This window comes from Larus michahellis, chromosome 17, assembly GCF_964199755.1.
Source record: "Larus michahellis chromosome 17, bLarMic1.1, whole genome shotgun sequence".
Classification (NCBI taxonomy): Eukaryota; Metazoa; Chordata; class Aves; order Charadriiformes; family Laridae; genus Larus; species Larus michahellis.
In genome coordinates, this window is record NC_133912.1 from 7854971 (window position 1) to 7874212 (window position 19242).

The following is a 19242-nucleotide window of genomic DNA, read 5'->3' on the forward strand; positions in this document are numbered from 1 at the left end:
GCGGGGGGGGCAGGAGCACGGCGGCGAGACGGCGGTGCCGGGCCGGGTCGGGCCGCAGCCGGCCAGCGGGGAGCCGGGCCGGGCCGCGGACGAGGGCGCTTCCGCCGGCGGGCGGGCGGGCGGCGCGGCGGAGGCGGGCGGGCTTTCCGGGGCGGGGAGCCGCCGGTGCGGCGGAGGGCGATGGCGGCCGCCTGGCCCTGGCTGCTGCTGTGGCTGGGGGCGGCCGCCCTGCGCGCCCGCCCGGCCCCGCCGCGGATCCGGCTGCCGTTACGGGGCGGCGCGGCCCTGCCGGCGGGGCCCCGGGCCCGCCGGGCGCCGGAGGAGGCCGAGCGGGGCGGCAGCTTCGTGGAGATGATCGATAACCTGCGGGGCAAGTCCGGGCAGGGCTACTACGTGGAGATGACGGTGGGCAGCCCCCCGCAGAAGGTAGGGGCCGCCGGGCCGCCCGCGGGCGCGGGCTCCGCTCCCTCCCCCGCCGCGGAGGGGGCCGCCGAGCCGCCGGGCCGGGCCTGCAGCGGGGCTGCGGTCCCGCTCCGGGCCCGCCGTTTGGTGCAGAGGGGAGGCTGCGCGGCCGAGCCAGGCTGCCGTGTGGCTGCCGCTGTCGGGCAGCGCTCCCGGGCCCCCTCATCCCGTGATGCTGCTCTTTCTGTTGGCTCTCGGTGGACGCCGGCTGGTGGCACCCGCCGAAGGTCACTCGCGGCTCACCCGGGTGGACACCCCCGGGGGCTGCGTGGCGGCGGGCCGGGCTGCATCCCTCCCTCCCCGGCCCGGGGATGCCACCGGGCAGGAGCTGCGTGGGCGGCGAGCGGGCGGGAGAGCGGCGTGCCCGTCCGCACGGCCCTGCGCCTGCCGGCAGCGGGCACATGCAGGCGCGATGGAAGCCACGCTTGGCACGTTCCCCCCAGCAGCTGCTGCCGCCCGCCCGGCTCCGCATGCCGCTCCTGACCGGGGCACGTTCTGCCGAGATTGCTTGTCTCGGGGCTGTCGAGCAGGTCGTCGCTGCGCAGGAGTCGGGGGACAGCGGGCAGGAGCCGGGGACAGAAGGGGCAGGCAGAGCTGGAGCCGGTGCATCACCACGCCCTGCCCCTGCTCCATCTTTTCCTCGGTGTCCCCCGTGTCCTGGGAGCTCCGCTGCCCAGCTCACACGCGTGGCACTGTCTGCCTGTGCGCTGGGGGCGGGATGGGTGCCGAGGGACATGTGCCCAGGGCGGACCAGCTCCCCCCTTCTTTTCTGGGTGAGATTGTGGAGGTTCCTGCTGCCGAATCCTTTTGCGCCCATACGCTCGTACCAACCACCGTCAGCAGCCAGTGTGGCCCACGAGGTGGCAGGGGCCAGCTCGGTACCAGAGGGCCCACGTTGCTCCCACACACCTGCCACCCACCACGTACGCTGGGGCTGCCAAAACAGCCAGCGCCCACACAGACTCTGAAGGGAAGGCTGGCTTTTCCCCATGAGCTGGCTCCATCCTGGGTGCCCAGCACGGCTCCGCACACGTGGCAGGAGACAGCGACGCCAGCGAGACGTGAACTGCGGACAGGGGGGTGATACAGAAATCGGGCGTCTCGGTTCCGTGGTGTCCCTGTGTGCCTGGGCTTTATTCTCTACTCTCCGGGGTGTGTTTAGGGAAAAAGGGAGGAGATTATGTCTAAACCTTAGTTTTAAATGGGATTTCGTCATCTTTTGCCTGGGATCTGCCACGTGTTGCAGCTGCCAGATAATTTCCATGCAAACCACCTGTTTCCAGGCACTCGTGCATTTCGGAGCCAGTCACCCTTTTGGGCAGCATCTTCCAGCCTTGGACTCCTTCCAAATGCGAACGTGGTGCGTGCGCGCGTGTGTGTGCGCTGGAGCACAGTCCCTCCAGGCGTTGTAATGGAATTAAAAGATTCATATGGAAGAGTATGGCTGTGCATATGCAGGAAATCGGGGAGCAAGGAGGGGGTTTCTCTGTGGGGGTGCGTGCATCCTTCTGAAAGGCACGCGTGCTGCCCATCTCCCTCCTCACCTTTCCTCTCACCTTCCTGGTGCTGGCAAAGGGGTTTCTTTATTCTGTGGCGCTTTAATTTTGTTTCTGAGCTGTGCTGCACTGCGAAGTCGCCGTCAGCTCTCACGCTCCATGTCCCTTTGCATGTTGGTTTTGCTGCACGCTCATGCCAGGCTCCCCAGGACCGGCTGATTCATAAATAGACGGGGAATAGGGTGGGAGCCGAGCACTGGGAGCTGGTGCTTTGGGACAAATAGCGAAGGCTTGGTGCCCCTGTGACCTGGTTGAGGCTCGCTGCCCCGGGAGCAGCACACAGCACCCAGGGCACATGCCACGCAGAGCCACTGCTTCTGCCGAGGTGCCCGGGGGGGCTGTCACTTCCAGGGAGCAGCGGACGGGTTTCAGACAGCGTCCCTGCCGCACATGTCCTGGCCTCGCTGGTTCACGTGCCGTGTCCTGGCTGGAATCAACGGTCGGGCTGAGTCTTGAGGATGTGGGTCCTCTCCAGGGGGTCCTCTGCATGACCCCCGTCAGCAGGATGGCGCCTGCAGGGTGTGGGTCCCCGCCACTGCTCTCACCATCACTTATGCATGTCGTACCCACCAGCCTGGCGCGGAACGGCTGGGGTTGGGGCTGTCTGGCCGCTGGGGGGTTGCATGCAGGGCCTGGGTAGCGGCGGCTTGCCTCTCTTCCCCGGCACGACTGCTGCTCTTGGACGGGCGAGAGCAAAAATCCTCCCTGCCGCCTGCATCCTCTCCCTGCGGCATCAGCTCGGCAGGTCTTTCTCCAGGGAAACCCGTCTCCTTGGGGTACCGAAGATGCGCTGTGTGGAGCAGATGGTCCCTAATGACTGATCAAACAGAACGGCCCCGGGAACAGCCGGGCGCAGCGGCGGCGGCTGCAGGTGCCGGGTTGCCAGGGGAAGGTCAGGCTGCGCAGCGGGTGCTGAGCTGCCCCGGCAGCTCTTGGCACTCACCCAAGGGGGATATTGGAAGGGTGAATGTGCCACTCTGATCTTTACCTGTGGCAGAACTGTTCCCGTAGGTGAGAAGCCAGCCTGGCTCCCTTCCGGGGAGACCTGTCCCCCAGCGCAGCACAGCGACAACGGGCAGGGTGGCAGGGCTGGGGCAAGGGGAACCCAGGACACGGTGTCTGCAGCCAGCCCCTGTCAGCAGGCCATGGAGAAAACTCTGGCAGCTGTAGCCCAGAGCTTTTGCGATTAGCACAAGCGCATTAGCCTCCTTCCTCTCCCCTCTGACCCCGCAGATTAAGGGCCGAAGCCCTGGCGTGCTGCGGGCTGGGGCAGTGCTGGTGAGGCGCCCCCAGGGCTGGAGGTCAGAGCTCAGCCCGCAGCTCTGCCCCCCAGCGTGGCCGGGAGCCTTCCGGAGCCCCGCTGCCACCCTGGCCAGCCCCACGCTGCCCCTCGCGTGGCAGAGGGGCCGCAGGCAGTGTTCAGCTGGGGGCAGGGTCCAGCTAGCCCGCTCCCGGCCCCGCCGGCGGGACGTTTGCCAAACCCTGCCAGTGAGCCGGTAATCCAGCGCACAGGCAGAAATGAATCAGGATCAGAGCTCAGCATATGGATGGCCGATTAGCGGACCCAGCGGTCCGCGTTGGCTTGTGTACCATCAATCCTTCCGACCAGCTTTGTGAGCAAATTAGGTTTGCTGGCAAGGGGAGCCTGGGCACACCGTGTTGCTGCGGCTCCCTCCGGCCCCACGACGCCCTGCCGGGTGCTTGCCGAATCCTGCCTGCGGGTTCAGGCACTGGGCGCAGGGGTTGAGGCCGGGCAGGGCTGAGAGGAGAGCACACTCTCTGTTTGCACGGTGCCGGACGATGTTTGCTTTTCATGCAGCACCCTGATGTCGCTGACTCCTGCTCCACCACTGCGTCCTCTCGCAGCGTCTCTGAGCTGTCCCCAGACACGGCAAAAGAGGGACCCTGCTCAGCTCGGGGCTCTGCGATGCTGTGCAGCATCCTTCCCGCCTCCTGGGCATTCCCAGACGCAGCAGGCACCAGGGCAGCCTCCCTGCCCTGCCTCTGCCTGTCCCCATGCCCACATAGGGTGGGCTGAGCCCTGCCAGCCCGACAGTGGGGCTGGCAGAGGGTCCAGGTGCCGGGCAGAGGCGAGCGGGGCAAGCCCTGGCCCTGGGCGGGAGGGCAAAGCCAGGCTGGCTGCCCAGATGGGGATGGAGAGCCGTGGCTCCCTGGGAAGCACACGGTGCAGCAGCCACCACGTGCCCGGCATGGGGACAGAAAAGGTGTCACTCACCTGCAGTGGCAGACAGAGCTGGGCGGATGGTACAGCAGGGTCCCACTGCAGTGACGAGCTTCCCTGTCTCTTCCTTCTCCAGCTGAATATCCTGGTGGACACGGGGAGCAGTAACTTCGCAGTGGGAGCCGCGCCTCACCCCTTCCTCCGGAGATACTACCAGCGGCAGCTGTGAGTATGCTGGGGGGACGCAGAGAGCACAGCCACCGCTTCGTGTGCCCGTGACACAGCCCTGGCCCCACCAAGGGATGGTGCCCCTTCTTGCTGGGGGTCTGGCCAGACCCTGCCAGGTACCTCCAGCCTCCAGGATGGCTGGGTCCACACGGCCCCTTCTGTGCCAGGAGAAAGAGGGAGCCCTGTCCACCCTCCCAGAACATTTAAGATGGTATCTAGGCCTCTGGCCGTTGTGCATGGCAAACAACAGCCGGGCTTGTCCCCTGCACACCCTGTGACAGCCTTGCCCAGGCTGCGAGGAGCCGTCCTGGTGCCTCACCGACGCGTGGTGGGGCTCCCAACAGCCACATGCGTGGAGAAGTGCGCCGTGCTTGCACAGCCACCCGGCTCTGCGGGACAGGCACGCCTCCACGCTTGCAAATGCTGGGCTGTGCGTGCGTGCGCTCCCACTGCCACCCAGCGTGTGGGCACCCACTGCTCCTCCACACCGCTCTTACTCTGGCTCTTCGACGCCGTTGCAGGTCCAGCACCTACCGTGACCTGCGGAAGGGTGTGTATGTGCCCTACACCCAGGGCAAGTGGGAAGGGGAACTGGGCACCGACCTCGTCACCATCCCCCACGGCCCCAACGTCACCGTCAGAGCCAACATCGCTGCCATCACCGAGTCGGACAAATTCTTCATCAACGGCTCCAACTGGGAAGGGATCCTGGGGTTGGCGTACGCCGAGATCGCCCGGGTGAGTCCTGCTCACAGCCCTCCGGGCACCGGCTCAGTCTGGCCGTGCCGGCAGGGGTGGGCACCCTGTCCCAGCAGGGTTCGATTCCCTCTCTCCTTGCCTCCACTCGATCCTCGGGGCCCAGCTTGCAGCCGTGCTGGTGACCTTGAGCCCTGCTCCAACAGCACGCAGAGCCAGGATCCCTGGGGCACAGCGGTCCCGGCGAGGGGAGCTCCCCTGGGCGCGGGAAGCCCCTGGAGAAGGGGTAGCGCTGACACATCCCTGTCCTGCCTCTGCTTTCTCCTCCTGCCAGCCTGACGACAGCCTGGAGCCCTTCTTTGACTCCCTGGTGAAGCAGACCCGGGTGCCCAACATCTTCTCCCTCCAGCTTTGCGGGGCAGGCTTCTCGCCCAACGAGACGGAGACCGTGGCATCGGTGGGGGGCAGCATGGTGAGCGCTCCGCAGGCCGCGGGGAGGTGGTGGGGCTGCCCGGGGGGGACGTGCCTGGCCGGAGCTGGCAGCGTGGGGTGGCAGCGCCTTTCTGTCTCTGCTGCAGATCATTGGTGGCATCGACCGCTCGCTGTACGTGGGTGACATCTGGTACACGCCCATCCGGAAGGAGTGGTACTACGAGGTCATCATCGTCAAGCTGGAGGTCAACGGGCAGGACCTGAACATGGACTGCAAAGAGGTGAGGGGGCGGCGGGGGAGCCTGCCCTGCGGGGCACTGCTTCGTTGCTGCTGCCGGAGGCGTCCGCCTTCGAGCTGAAGGAGATCGGGAGGGGAGCGGGGCTGGGGCCTCGCGCTCGGGTCACTCCTCCTCTTCTGCCCCCAGTACAACTATGACAAGAGCATCGTGGACAGCGGAACCACCAACCTCAGGCTGCCAAAGAAGGTGTTCGAGGCTGCGGTGAAATCCATCAAAACGGCTTCTTCGGTCAGTGAAACCCATCCCTGCCCACCGTGGGCAGGTCCCCAGAGCCAGCGTGGGGCTGCGGGCAGCATGGCTGCCTGTCACCAGCCTGAGCATCTCTGCTGCCTGCCCGGCATGGCCCCGCTCACCTCCCCCCTCCCTCCGGCAGACGGAGAAGTTCCCAGATGGCTTCTGGCTGGGGGAGCAGCTGGTTTGCTGGCAGGTCGGCACCACCCCCTGGCACATCTTCCCGGTCCTGTCCCTCTACCTGATGGGGGAGGCCACCAACCAGTCCTTCCGGATCACCATCCTGCCCCAGGTGAGCGTGGCCAGGCCAGACCCTGCCCGGAGCCGAGCTGGAGAGTGGGCTGGAGCTGGTCGCCTGGGCAGGACCGCGCTGGGTGGGCAAAGCTCGGCGCCCGTCCCCATTCCTGACAGCCCCTCTCTTCCTGCAGCAATACCTGCGCCCGGTGGAGGACGTGGCCACCTCTCAGGACGACTGCTACAAGTTTGCCATCTCCCAGTCCTCCACGGGCACGGTCATGGGCGCCGTTATCATGGAGGGCTTCTACGTGGTCTTTGACCGTGCCCGCAAGCGCATCGGCTTCGCTGTCAGCGCCTGCCACGGTGAGGGCTGGGCGCGGAGGGAGGGAGTGGCGGAGGGGACGTGGTGGCGTGGTGGCCAGAGCCCTGCCTTCTCTTGCCCACAGTGCACGACGAGTTTCGGACGGCGGCAGTGGAGGGTCCCTACCTGCACTCCAACATGGAGGACTGTGGCTACAACATCCCGCAGACGGACGAGTCCACCCTGATGACCATCGCCTACGTCATGGCAGCCATCTGCGCCCTCTTCATGCTGCCCCTCTGCCTCATGGTGTTCCAGTGGCGCTGCTTCCACTGCCTGCGGCGGGACCACGACGACTTTGCCGATGACATATCCTTGCTGAAGTGATGGCGGAGCGTGGGGGCGGCCCCGGGGGCCGCAGGTGAGGCAGCAGGGCAGGGAGAGGTAGGTCCTTTCTCCGGGGGCCGGAGCGTGGAGGCAGCGCGGGGAGCTCAGACCCCCAGCCCAGGTCCTCCTGGCACTGGGGGACTCGGTGCCCGTGGGAGCCCCAGGCCTGGCCTGTGTTCGTCTGGGACCTGCAGAAGGAGCCTGGCAGCTGGGGAGGGCTGAGAGCGCAGCGACCCCGTCCTGGGGGCTGGGGGGAGCATCTCTGCTGCGGCACCAGGGCGCGCCGGGCTGTCCCAGGCTCTCCTGCCCAGCCCTGCCAAGTTTGACGGAGTCACGCCGCTGAGCCATCCCCTGCCTGTCCCCCGTCTCCCTCCGTCCCTGTGCCGCCGCCCGTCTCAGCCCGCCCTGCCGGGAAGCTGCTGGGCCAGGCTCTCCATGCAGGGAGCTGTGCGTGCGTGCTTGCGTGCTGCAGCCGTGCCTTCCCTCCCTGCGCGGGACGCCTGCCCCAGCCCGACTCCCCCATTCCCATCTCCGGAGCCTCCCGTCCCCAGCCCCGGGCTGTTTGGAGAGATGCAGGGCCAGCCTGGGGCTGCCCGGGACAGGAGCAGCCAGAGCCAGGGCTTTCCCTCCCATCCTCCTGCTCCCCCGTACACCGCTCGCTCTAACATTTGCCATGGCATTTCCTCTGCCCTGCCAAACTGTCCTTCCCTGCGCCCACCCTGCCCTCCCCGCTGCCCCCCGGGACAGGCAGGAGCCGGCACCCATCCTCTCCCCACTCCGCTGCCGCTCGCCACGTCCCCAGGGCTCGGGAACCTGCCTCACCTCCCTTCCAGCATCAATGGCGCCTGCCATGGAGAAGCCGCTGGCTGCTGCCCTCCCGCCCTGGGGAAGGCAGCCTCCCGGCGCGGGGACAGGGGCTGCCCGGGGAGGGAAGGCAGCGGCGTCCCCCACAAGCACTGCACAGCCTGCTACATGCAGAAACCGTGCGCCAGGAGAGAGCGGAGTACCCAGCGCCGGTGCCGACTGCTCCCCAGCCCGCCCGTCCCTTCGAAAGCCATAGGGGAGCCAGCGCCCGGCCGGCCCCCACCCGCAGCCCCTGCCCTGCCTCACCGCCGGCACGTCGCGTCCCTCGGCACGGGGGCTCCTCCGCTCCATCCACGAGTCCGTGCGTCCTGGCCGCGGCTGCGCTCCTGCTCCCGAGGCGTGAGACACCCCGGCGGCGTGGGGGCAGGCGGCGGCGGTGGGGACTGCAGCGTTTATTATTTTTTAAACACATGGTTGTATTTATTTCTTCTTTTTTTTTTTTATAATGCGAGTCACCGGTAGTGCAGCTGCGCAGAATCAGAGCGTGTATATAGCAGGTCCCACACCGCACACAGGTGTACAAATAACGGTCGCTTCTCACTTGTACAATATATACATATATCTATATTTTTAATTCTAGCCCTGAAAGCCACTGTTCCAAACCCAACATTAGGGGGTTTGGTCCTGTTCTGTTTTGTTGATTTTTTTTAAATATTTTTATCCTTCTGCTCAGTCCTAGGCCCTTGGCCACAACCCCAGGCCAGGGCTTGCTCGGCAGCGGCGTGCTCGGGCGGAAGCACTTTATGGCTCAGAGGTGGCCCGAGGTGGTTTCAGAGGAGGTGACAGTGTGGAGGGGCGCAGGAGGGCAGGGCTGGGGCACGCAGAGCAGTGGTTCACAAGCCCAAAGGACATCGAGCGCAAGAGCTGCTTCTGTCCTCATGGTGTTCCTCCGGCAAAGGGAGGATTTCCCAGTACATAAGGACGACCCTCCCCTTCTCCCCGCCCGCCGCAGCTCGTCCTGCCCCAGGGAGAGGGGGCTGCAGGCTCACCTTCTCCCTTCCCCGGGGCGGGCGCCCTTGAGCTTGCAGCCACCGTGCTGTGTCCTTACTTCTCTGCCTCCAGCCTGGACAGGAAAGCGCGTCGTTCGGAAAACCGAGACTCGCCCATGAAAAGGCAACGTTCCTCCACGAGCAAAAGAGGGGGCTGCCTGCGGTGCCGGGGCCGTGCTGGCAGCTGGTCACGGCGGCAGCGCCAGAGCCAGGGTACCGGTTCAGGTGGGGACAGGGGCGGCTCTGCAGCGATCGCCGAGCACAAAGCCTGTTAACTAAATCCTGCAGCTAAGTATTTCTGGGAACAGTGAGGGAGCCAGCACACGAGGCAGGAGGGGGAAACACGCAGGGTAGGAGAGGGAAGCCAGCCCTAGCACTGGGCACCGCCACAACAGCCCGTCCCACGCACCCCCAAACTGTCCCACTCACTGCTAGTGCCCCGTTCCCGTGCCTTGCTCCAAAACGGCAAGCATCCAGCGAGTCCGCTCCGGCGCAAGAGGGCAACGCTATGCAATGGCAGAGCGCGCACAGACCTCCATCCGCAGCCTCGTGCCTGCCCAGCACGCCCCCAGGACCCCCCCAGGACCCCAGAGACTGTTGTGGACCACTGCCTTAAAACACGCTGGCAAGCGCGCGCGTGCGTGTAGGAAGATTCGGGCTGTGGCCAGATTCAGGCGTGCTGCACCCGGGCAGCGCTTGCACTGACCAACCCCGAGGCACGGCTGCCTCAGCAGTGCTGAATTTGTGCCGCAGATTGCAAGTAAGGGGGGGGGGAAATTTTACAGAGTAAGTGCAAGATTTTAAGTGGTGCTGAGCACCTCGCACTCCCACCGAAATCCACGGAGAAGGTGTTGGCGTGTCAGCCCGTGCTTGAGGAGGAAGTGCAGGAGAGGGGAAACTAGGAACCGCAACAGGTTGGTTATCCTGAGCTGCAGTGCAGCCGAATCCGTTCGCTCCGGTTCGTTCCCGAGTGCTCCCCCCCCGTGCCCGGAGCTACAGCAGGGAACCGCAGGTGAAGGTGCGCGGAGCCCTGCCCCGCCAGAGGGGGACGGGGACGGTTCCGGCAGGCTGTCGCTGTAGACTCCAGTACTCTGTAACCTATTGTCTATGTAAGAACAATGAATGTTAACACGGTAAATTATTATTACATTAAAAAAAGACCACAAAAAATGCTCGGCCTCTGCAACCTGCTCATTGCTAAGAGGGTAATTGCCGGGTGACAGACGGGGCAGGGGAGGGGACCGCGGGGCGGTGAGGTGTCCTGCCAAGGGGAACGGTTTGCAGCAAGCGGAGCTGCTGGGAGCATCATCGGCCCCGGAGAAGGAGCGGCTGGAAGCTCTGCGGAAGAGGTAGTTAAAGCAGCCACTAGCATCCCAGCAGGTTACGCTCTGTAACGCCCCTTCCAAAGGAAGCCAGCCAGGCTGCGAACTAAGAAATAAGGAGCAGCACCAAATCACTGCATAATATACACACTTTATTTATGAATTTGTATGTATACAGACTTTCTATACACACCATTACCTATATAATAAAAATGTACATGTGTATACATGGTCGTATAAATATAGAACTGTAGAAATCTTAGAACTGATCCTGTCTATTCACAGCAACTCCTCGTGTGGGACCGCTTTGTTCGAGTAGCCGTCATTTGAGACTTGGGCAAAAGGGGCAAGTGTCATTTGTGTTGGTTTGTGCCCAGAATTTGATGCACTGGAAGAGAGAGAATTAGTCAAGAGCCACAGGCACAACTCAAAGGCGCTGTGAACATAGCGTGGCGCTACTTTTCCAGAAGAGTGCTGGCACGAGCACTCATTTTAAGGGATGGTTTCTTTTGCTCCTTAGAGACAGCCTCCATCAAAAGGTCGCCACGCGGAGGGAGCCCTCTTCAACCTAGCAGGATCACCAGGCCCTCCTCAATGCATGGTTTTCCATTTCCTTGGCAGTTGCTGGAGGCCCCACAGGGATTTGGGGCCAGCACTGCGGGATGAGAAGGCTCCTCCTCTTCCCAAGAGCTCCTGTGCACAGACACACAGTGCCCAGACACCTGGGCGACGGTGGCAGCTCTCTCCATCGCCCTGTATTCTACAGATCCTCCCAGACTGTCCTGCTCCAAGAAGGCAAAAGGCCAGGACCTAATGCTCCCAGCAAGGAGCACAGGCTCGGAGGATGGAATGAGGACAGTCTGTTCCCAAAGCCGCCACCAAATGGCCACTTAGAGCGGCCCAGCAAGGAAAGGGAGGATGACAGGATGAAGAGTTGTTGTTTATTGATCGTACCGTTCTCCTGGCAAGATCTCAGTATAACAGGGACTCGCTACACGTGCCCAGGGCCCACGGAAGAGAATTGGCACTAGGAACCATTACGAGGAACCCAAGAGCGGCACACAGTGGGGAAACACACTCACCTCCTTGTGCAGCACGTGCGAGCAGGCCATGGGGTGAAGGTCACCGGGCTGCACAAGCTTCTGGCACATTAGACACAGCTTACAGGCAGCCGGGGTCTGGGACGAGCCGTGAGGGAACAGAAAGGAGACAGACACGAGTCAGACACCCCAGCTCAGACCACATACTCCACATTCCAGCCACTCGTCCCACCAGCAGCAGCCAGCGGCCAGTTTGCCCGATCCTCCCTCCGCACACAGCCATCCCATGACGTTAGAGCCTCTGCCACCTCTCTTGCAGCCGTTCCCCTCTCCCTCAGTGGGGAGCACAAAGGAGCCCTGCCCATAACCCTCCCCTTCTACCTCACCAGCCCGAGTAGCTGCATGAGGAGAGAGGTCCCAGCTTCACCGGCGCACTTCTCAGAAGGGCTCCCTCCCTCCGCTTTCCCCGGGCATGGTGAAGTGCTCTGGGAAAGCCAAAATGCCTTACATGTGACGCTGTTCCAGGGTAAGCCACCTGGGCTGGGGGCAGGAACATGGGCGTGCTGATCTGAGGCAGCGGAGCAGAGAACATGGGGGCTCTGATTCGACTGAGAGGCTGCAGCAAGGCAAACGAGGCACATCAGAAACGCTCAGCAGGAAAGCACAGCCGTGTTACCCCACGTCACCTCGGGGAAAACTGCTCCCGCCGTCAGCAGAAAGGGGAACCCAGGGGACACACCTGACGCACAGCCCGAGCTCTGCCTGGCCCAGCAGCGGGCCCTGGGCGGCTCAGTCTGCGGGGAACCAGGGAGCAGGCGCAGCTCCTCACGGCTACCCAGGCTCTCCTTCCCAGCAGCCCACCGCGAGGAGTCTGGTGGGCCCCGACCGGTCCCGCACCGCTCACCCACCTGAGCCCCGGCCGCTGCCCGCTCCTGCTGCTCCGCCAGCTTGGCCGCCACCAGCTGGTTCAGCTCCTCCATGGTCAGACCCGCCATGGTCCTCCGAGCAGTCTTGATCTGCTGCAGTATGTTGGTGAGCTGGGCCCTGCAGAGACAGCAGACTGCTAACAGCTCCCAGCCACGGCCAGCGAGCCGAGCGGCCCCCATGGACCAGGACCCTCCATCAAAGGCCCTGCAGCACCGCCCCCGGTGAACCAGCCACCCCAGCCCCAGGGCAAGCCCGTATCACAGCAAAGGAGTGCGTGCTCTCAACCGTCTACTGTCTAAAATGAAGGGAATCATACGCTGAGGCAGCTTCCGTCCTCAAAATGCTGGGGAAAGAGCGGGAAACCCCAGCTGGAACGAGAGACAGCGCCCACCTGCCGTGCAGGCAGGATGCGGCACCCACCGCGGAGGCTGAAAGACTCGCCTGAGGCGGCGCTGCATGTCGGGTGCTCTTGGCTGTGCTCAGTTACCACCGCTGTCCTTTAGACAAAGCTCCAAACGTTTCTCATTCCCAGTGCTACGGCAAACCCGACAGAGAGCGCCCAGACTTTGCTCCTCACCTTCAGGCTTCCCTCACTCCCTCCAGACCCCACATGCGCCAAAACGAGCTCCACTCCCCCTCACCCCAGCTCATGTCCCACACACGAGTCTTCACCCTCGGGGAAGGTCAAGGCGAGAGACGCTTACTTGTTGCACTGTGGAAACCGAGTCAACAACTTCTCCAGCAGCTTTTCCAGCTTATCGGCTGGCTGCAGCCTGTGAAACTCTGGAGTGACGTTAACTCCTCCCAGGCCCGGCGGCGGAGGGATGGAGGCAGCGGGAGTCATGTGAGGGCTGTGCGTGCCAATAAGCGATGCCACTACTGGGCTGTTTCTTCCTTGGGAAGCAGGCAGCGGCGGGGAAGGCTGGTTGGGCCTGGAGATCGCAGGGTTCAGGAGAGGAAAAGAGAGTGCCCGAGGATCGGCACTTGGCATGACCATGGGAACGGGAACTGGTCCGATGGGAAACGGGAGCCTGGGCGTAAGGGATGGGTTGGGCTGGAATGCCGTCAGCATGAAATCTGTCTGAGAAAGAAAAACAGGGGGAGAAGAAAAGGCTGGTTAGAATAAGCCCATCTGAAAGCAGAGCTGAGTGCCCCCCTCCCCAGCCAGACAGGAGGTGGGCTGAACCGCAGGCAAGGGAAAGACCCTTCCCCTCCTCTCCAGGCACAGCAGGCAAGCCCAGAAGGACAGGGGAGAAGCACAGGACTCCAGAAAACGCAATCCCACACAGCCTCCTTCAATGCACAAAGCACGGGCAGTGCCAGCTACAGGCCAGCGGGCAGGCTGCCCCCAGGGCCTCACAGCAACCTCCCGGCAGTGACAGCTTGTCTTCGTGAGGCTGGAGAGGCACTCACTTCTGAGGGCGGAGGTGGCAGCGTTGGGGTTGGGATCTGTGGGAGGCTGCTCAGCTTTGTTCCATTTCTCACCATCTGAATGTGGTCGTTGAACTGATCCTAGCAGAGGAAGGAAAACAGAGGCATTTATCAAAGCCTCCTCCACCTGAGGAAGTTTTGGGCACTGCGTGCCTAGAACAGGCAGCTTTCCCTGCCTGGCCAGAGCATTCTCAGCCCTGGAACGGTTACAGGCCCTGAAGCAGACACAGTTTAGTTCCACAGGAGTCAAAAGAATGAAAAAGGACCTGGAGGGAGAAACAGAGTAACCACCTCTGCAATTAACCCAACACACTGCGTTCATATCCACACGCGTGAGCCTGAAGAGACAAGCAGAAAATCTCTGCAGCTGCTCGCAAAGGCAGACCGACTGTGCCGTGCTTTGGGGCACACGGCTTTTTATGGATCTTGGTCCTCTCCCAAAGAGGGCTGAAACTGAGCATGCGAAGTAGCGTCAATGCAAAGAACTGCTCGCCGTTAGGCTGGGGGCCGTCCGGCAGGAACTTACTCGGACACTCTCCTTGGTCATTCGTATCCTGTTCAGCCTCATCTCCCACTCTTGCTTTGGCCTCATCGTCTCCAGCGTGGGCGGTGCAGACCTGCAAGCACAACTAAACTTTCCCACTTGCAACTGTGCTCTCGCTCCAGCAAAGTGGGAGCAACTACCACCCCACACCCTCCTGCCTTCCCCCATCGGGCTCCTCTGCTCCGGCTGGGCGGGAAGAAGGGCTCACACCCACGCGAGGAACCCCGCAAGAGGAGAGCGCGTGGTGCTACCAGAGCATGGACTGATCTGGCGGACAGAGACACGGCCACCACAGTCAACGCTGTGCCTACAGCACTCGGTGTAGAGCACGGCACGTGTTCAGCAGATGGACAGAACGGGGAATGCGCAGAGCCCTTGTTTTGTGACACGACTGAGTCACTTTATTTTAATAAGACAGCCACAGGACACCTTGAGCTATTTCAGTCAAACCTGCAGCGTAAGCTGAGGAAAAGGAAATGGGCACGTAGGGACAGCCGAGTTATCCCGCTGTTTCTGAGACTACAAGGACTTACTTGAGGTAGGTGAGGTGTAGCTCTGCTTCCTTTTCTGCTTCTTCTAGTTTCAACACCAGCAGCTCCTTTCGGCTCTCCAGGGAGAGGATCTAGCAGACAGAGGCCCCACATGAAGAGCAGTTTTTGTAGTCCCTTGTTTCATGCTGCCAGAATGTAACCCCTTCACTAAGCACCATGCCTCGTGCACCGGGGCACAGCTCCCGACTAACGTTTACTGCACCGATACTTGCTTACGCCTTCTCTTGTCCCACAAAGAGGGGGACTTAGCCTCATCCTCAACTGCTCCTAATTTCACAAAACAATTCATTAGCAACCTGGAATCTCAAGAAGACCCTCTTCAACAACTGCTTTGCGAGCAAGGAGTCACCTACTAACCTCTGCTTTCCAGGCCCGTTCTGTCTCCTCCAGAATGTTCCTGTTGATTTCATTGTGCTGGTTCTTCAGTTTATCCAGCTCCATCTCCCACAGCTGCCTGCGGACAGAAAGAGAACGAGCCTGCTTAGGTTTAGGCGCTGCAATGGCATGGAACAGGAGAGCTGACAAACTCCCACAAAACCGATCGATCCCGGTAGCTCTGGATGGGGTGGAACCGTAGAAGATCGACAGCTTCCCGACCATGACACCAGCCACAGATCCCAAGGCTGCGTGAGTCACCGTCCCGAGAGTGAGCTGTTCCAGAGCATGCAAACAACCAGTGTGCAAACACCCTGGGCAAAACAAGGAGAGGGGAATTCCCCCCGGCAAAATACCGTCCAACTCCAGGGAAGGGTGGACAGGTCTGAACCAGGAAGCATCCTGAGACAGCACACAGAACTAAGCGGTTCTGATCCTGGAGAAGTTTAAAGCTGGCCCTTTCCACCTGCGTTACGTGAGCATCCATGCCTGGAACCGGGGCTTCTCTACCCAGCTGTGAAATACCCGAGCGTCCCAGAGTTTAGAGCAGTTGGGCAGCTGTGGGGAACGGACAGAGAAATAGGGTTGCCCTAATTCTGGGAAGTGGAAATTGAATCAGAGGTAGCACTTACAAGCCGAGTCAATCCACTGAGCATGAACTCTAATCTTACGGGATCTTTATGTCACAAGGATCTAGAAGCCTGTTTGTGACCAGGATAAAAGAGGATTTAATGGAGAGAGCGGGGCACCAGCCTGCCGGAAGAGGAGATAAAACCTTTAGAGCGCCTAAGTGGACAGCACCGTGAGACCGCTCTCTCTAGCCTAACCCACCAGAAGCATCAGATTCACTCCAAAGCAAAACGACTGGAAGGAAAAGGGCATTCAACAGCACTAATCCAGTAACAGATAAGAGCCTTACTTTTCATCAGACTGCTCTGCAATCAGAGAAGCAATCTTGTTTTCCTTCTCCTCCTGCTCTTTCAGCAACCTGCACAAGAGAAAAAGGACAGATGGAGTCAGCTGCTGCGAAGGTGTTATCGCCCAGCCCCTAACGCCGCAGGTCCCAAGTTTAAACAACATATTGGCACGGCTGCGCGCCCAACGTAACGCCACACTCTGAGGCCTGCACCATCCAATAAATGTTTGAAAGCAACCGCCAACGTCCTCCAGAGCAAAAATTTTGCTGTATCATGATAGTGCACAAAGACCGTGGCGTAGAACCAGAATCCACCGCAGGGAGCTGTGCCACTCTGACAACACATGCTTCGCAACTGCTCACTCAGGGGGAAACGGGCTGAGTACTTGGAACCATTACTAAAGGAGCTTTACCCAAAAACATCACCGAGTCCCCAGAATAATACTTAAAAAAAAAGAAAAACAACAAAAAATCCCAAAAAACCCAGACCTCTACGACATGACAAAACGGCTCCATAAAAGTGCAAATTCACCACCCAAAGGAACCTCCCAATCTCCACAAACAATTTGCGTTTTGCTTGTGTTAGACCTGCCCTGAACCCAGTGAGATTCTCTGCACAGGGCACGCAGCCTGTCTCACAGCAAGGCCTGACGGCAGCAGTCAGTCTTTCAAACCATCCGGTGCAAAGCATGGTCAAGTAGCCTACCGAAACGGGAGATTTTGAGGAGAACAACTTGGAAAGGCCAATGAGACCCCACCCTTAGCACTGCAGTCCTGCCTCCTGCGGAGAGGCTCTGGATTCTGAAAGACGGCAGCACACGGAGCTGAGCTGCACGTTCCCTTTGCCAAGCGCCGTCCACACATACACCTGACAGGCAAAGCAACAACCTGCTGCCCAAAAACTCACGTTTTCTGTAATCAAAAGGCGCTCTCTCCATGGTAGATCCATTCAAAACCATACAGGTCTGTCCAAAACCGCTCACCAATACTCGCTGCTTCCCAAAAGTTCAAAGTGATCCTCTTTTGCTTAAGCAGGTACACATCAGGGTTAAACAATACCTTTTCCCTTCCCAAAATACTACTTCATTTTCCATATTAATACCTTCTGCCTTTCTCACAGAGTTTCTCAATTTCTGCCTTCAGATCCTGCTCTTTCTGCAAGAATTCTTTCTTTTCTTTCTCCATCTTCTTCTTTGTCTCTTCTCGCTTGATCGTAACATCCTGAATTGCTTTCAGGATCTCCTGGAGTAAAGCAAGCATCACACGATTAAAGAGCAAAATGCACAAGTAACTGTTTTGTTTTTAAATCCATTATTATTTTAGACTAATTGAAGAGAGATTATGAGATTACACGTGTCACCAAGATCTTTCTTTTTAGTAGGTCCAGGCAAGATATATAGCGATTGCTACGAGGAAACCCAGGAGACAGACAGACAGTCTAAACCGCAGGTTCTTCTGCCTTTTTAGAGGGGTTTTAAGGTGCAGGGAGTTCTGCTCTGTTTTAGATCTAGCCGATGAGACACTGATGGTTCCTTTTGCCTTAAGGTGAGCTACTACAGGGCCAGTTGTGAATCACTCATTTAACCTAGTGATCCTAGAGAAACGGCCTCAGAGATCTAAATAATCACACGGCACTAATTCTCCTCACTTCACAGCAGTTTTCATTTGGAAAAAACACTGTGCTTGCTGAAGAGGCATTGCAATATCACCGGCAGGAGCAGACGTGTGTGCAGGATGCTGTGTTAGATCTAGTTCTGAGCTGCTCAGCACCCCGATTTCGGCAGGGGCCAGCCCTTAGCGCTGTAAGCAGTGTCGTACACAAGGGCGACTGCCACGCAGTGCGTCACTGCCACCTCTCACAGCCTGCTTGCTCCGCACAAGGCCAAAGCAGCCCGCCTGAATCGTGTAAGCGGCGGTGCTAACAGGCAGGTTAAACAAAAAGAGAACTTCGCCAAATACCTGGTGGTTCTTCATCTCCTCTTCCCTCCGCTGCTGAAGCTGCTTAAGCTGTACCTGCAGCTGATTCTCCACTTGCCTCTGTTTGTCCAGCACCTCCTGGTAACGCTCCTTCAACAAAGCCCTCTCGGACATCATTTTGTCCTGCAGCAGAGAGCAGAAATTTAGGGGGAACCTTCCACCTCCCTCGCGCTGAAGACAGCAGGGACAGGGGCAGGAAAGCTCAGCAGTGTAGAAGAGCCTGCCGTCAAGAACCGCAGTTAAACAGCTTCCACTTTCAAAGCTCAGGCTCTTGAGATCAGAAAAGATTAAGAGAGGCACTGCCTGGAGCTCACACTACATTTCCTCCTTTAAAGAGAGCAGCTTAAGAACTCCAAGGCCGGTGTTTAAATGAGAAAAAACACCCTGGGGGAAGAGCAGTGCTCCAGCTCCGTTGCCCGGCAGCAGCTCTGGAAGTGCAAGCGGCAGAGCCTGGACCCAATCGCAGGGCTTCGATACCCACCAAGTTCTTCTCGATATCCTGATCCGTGTTCACGTCCGTATCGGCCGTCTTGAAGTCAGTCTGCGAAGGGAGATGACTGCTGTCAGACCCGCCACCCCCGCAGCTTCACAGCGACTGGCCAGACCCACGCCATCAGCCGGCCCTGGAGAAACACCGCCGGTGGCAGCATCCCCACCCGCCCTCCCCGAAACCGGCCGGCTTCCCGAACACCCGTTTTAGCAACCCTCACCCCACAAACCCCAACACCCACACCAGCCTCCCCGCCTTGCAGCCGCACTCCCCCCGCAGCAGGGCCTGCCCCAGGCCCGGCAGCAGCTCGGCGCAGCCCCTGCCGCTGCCCGGCGGACACCCACCTGCACCGCGATGTTCTGCGAGGGCCTGGCGGGGGCCGCCTCCGCGTCGGGCTCCTCCGCCTCCCCGCCGCTCTGCCCCGCGGCCTCCAGGCCGCCGGGTCCAGGCTCCCCCTCGCCGCCGGGCAGCGTCGGGGCCTGGCCGGGGGCGGCCGCCGGCTCCGCCTCTCCGCCGGGACCGCCCGGCGCCGCCTCGCCGGGGCTCTCCGGGGCGGCGAGGGCGCTCCCGCTGCGCAAAACAAACAGGTCGGTGACTCGCTGCGCCCGCCTCGGCCCCGCTCCCGGCCCAGGCCCCGGCCCTACCTACCTGCCGGGCGGCGCGGCGGGGCCGGGCTCGCTGAGACGCGGCGGGGCCGGGGCGGCGGCGGGGCCGTCGGCCTGCGCCTGCTCCAGCGCCATGGGGGCGGGCGGGCTGGCTGCGGGGCTGGGCCCGGGCCCGGGCCCGGCGGGGCGCGGCGCAGAGC

At 61.1% G+C, this 19242-nt stretch overlaps 2 protein-coding genes across 11 annotated transcripts; one reads left to right on the top strand and one right to left on the bottom strand.

Moving 5' to 3' along the window:
- Positions 1–142: 142 nt before the first annotated feature.
- On the top strand, positions 143–8298 carry BACE1 (beta-secretase 1). The gene is made up of 9 exons (XM_074561418.1): positions 143–426; positions 4337–4425; positions 4950–5166; positions 5459–5596; positions 5703–5837; positions 5982–6083; positions 6229–6378; positions 6515–6686; positions 6770–8298. Exons 1-9 carry the CDS (start codon positions 181–183, stop codon positions 7009–7011), a joined length of 1491 nt encoding a protein of 496 aa, XP_074417519.1. The 5' UTR covers positions 143–180; the 3' UTR covers positions 7012–8298.
- A 2019-nt stretch (positions 8299–10317) lies between these two features.
- RNF214 (ring finger protein 214) lies at positions 10318–19223 on the bottom strand. Of its 10 annotated transcripts, none has more exons than XM_074561411.1 (15): positions 19086–19223; positions 18782–19007; positions 18429–18488; positions 17930–18070; positions 17073–17212; positions 15974–16042; positions 15037–15133; positions 14662–14750; positions 14111–14201; positions 13567–13665; positions 12858–13234; positions 12135–12270; positions 11735–11842; positions 11269–11364; positions 10318–10574 (listed from the first exon to the last, which is right to left on the bottom strand). In XM_074561411.1, exons 1-15 carry the CDS (start codon positions 19175–19177, stop codon positions 10509–10511), a joined length of 1887 nt encoding a protein of 628 aa, XP_074417512.1. In that variant the 5' UTR covers positions 19178–19223; the 3' UTR covers positions 10318–10508. The 10 variants fall into 10 exon arrangements, with proteins under 10 accessions (XP_074417512.1, XP_074417510.1, XP_074417511.1 ...); XM_074561409.1 differs by having other exon boundaries at positions 10318–10879; XM_074561410.1 differs by having other exon boundaries at positions 14111–14213.
- Between the last annotated feature and the right edge of the window lie 19 nt (positions 19224–19242).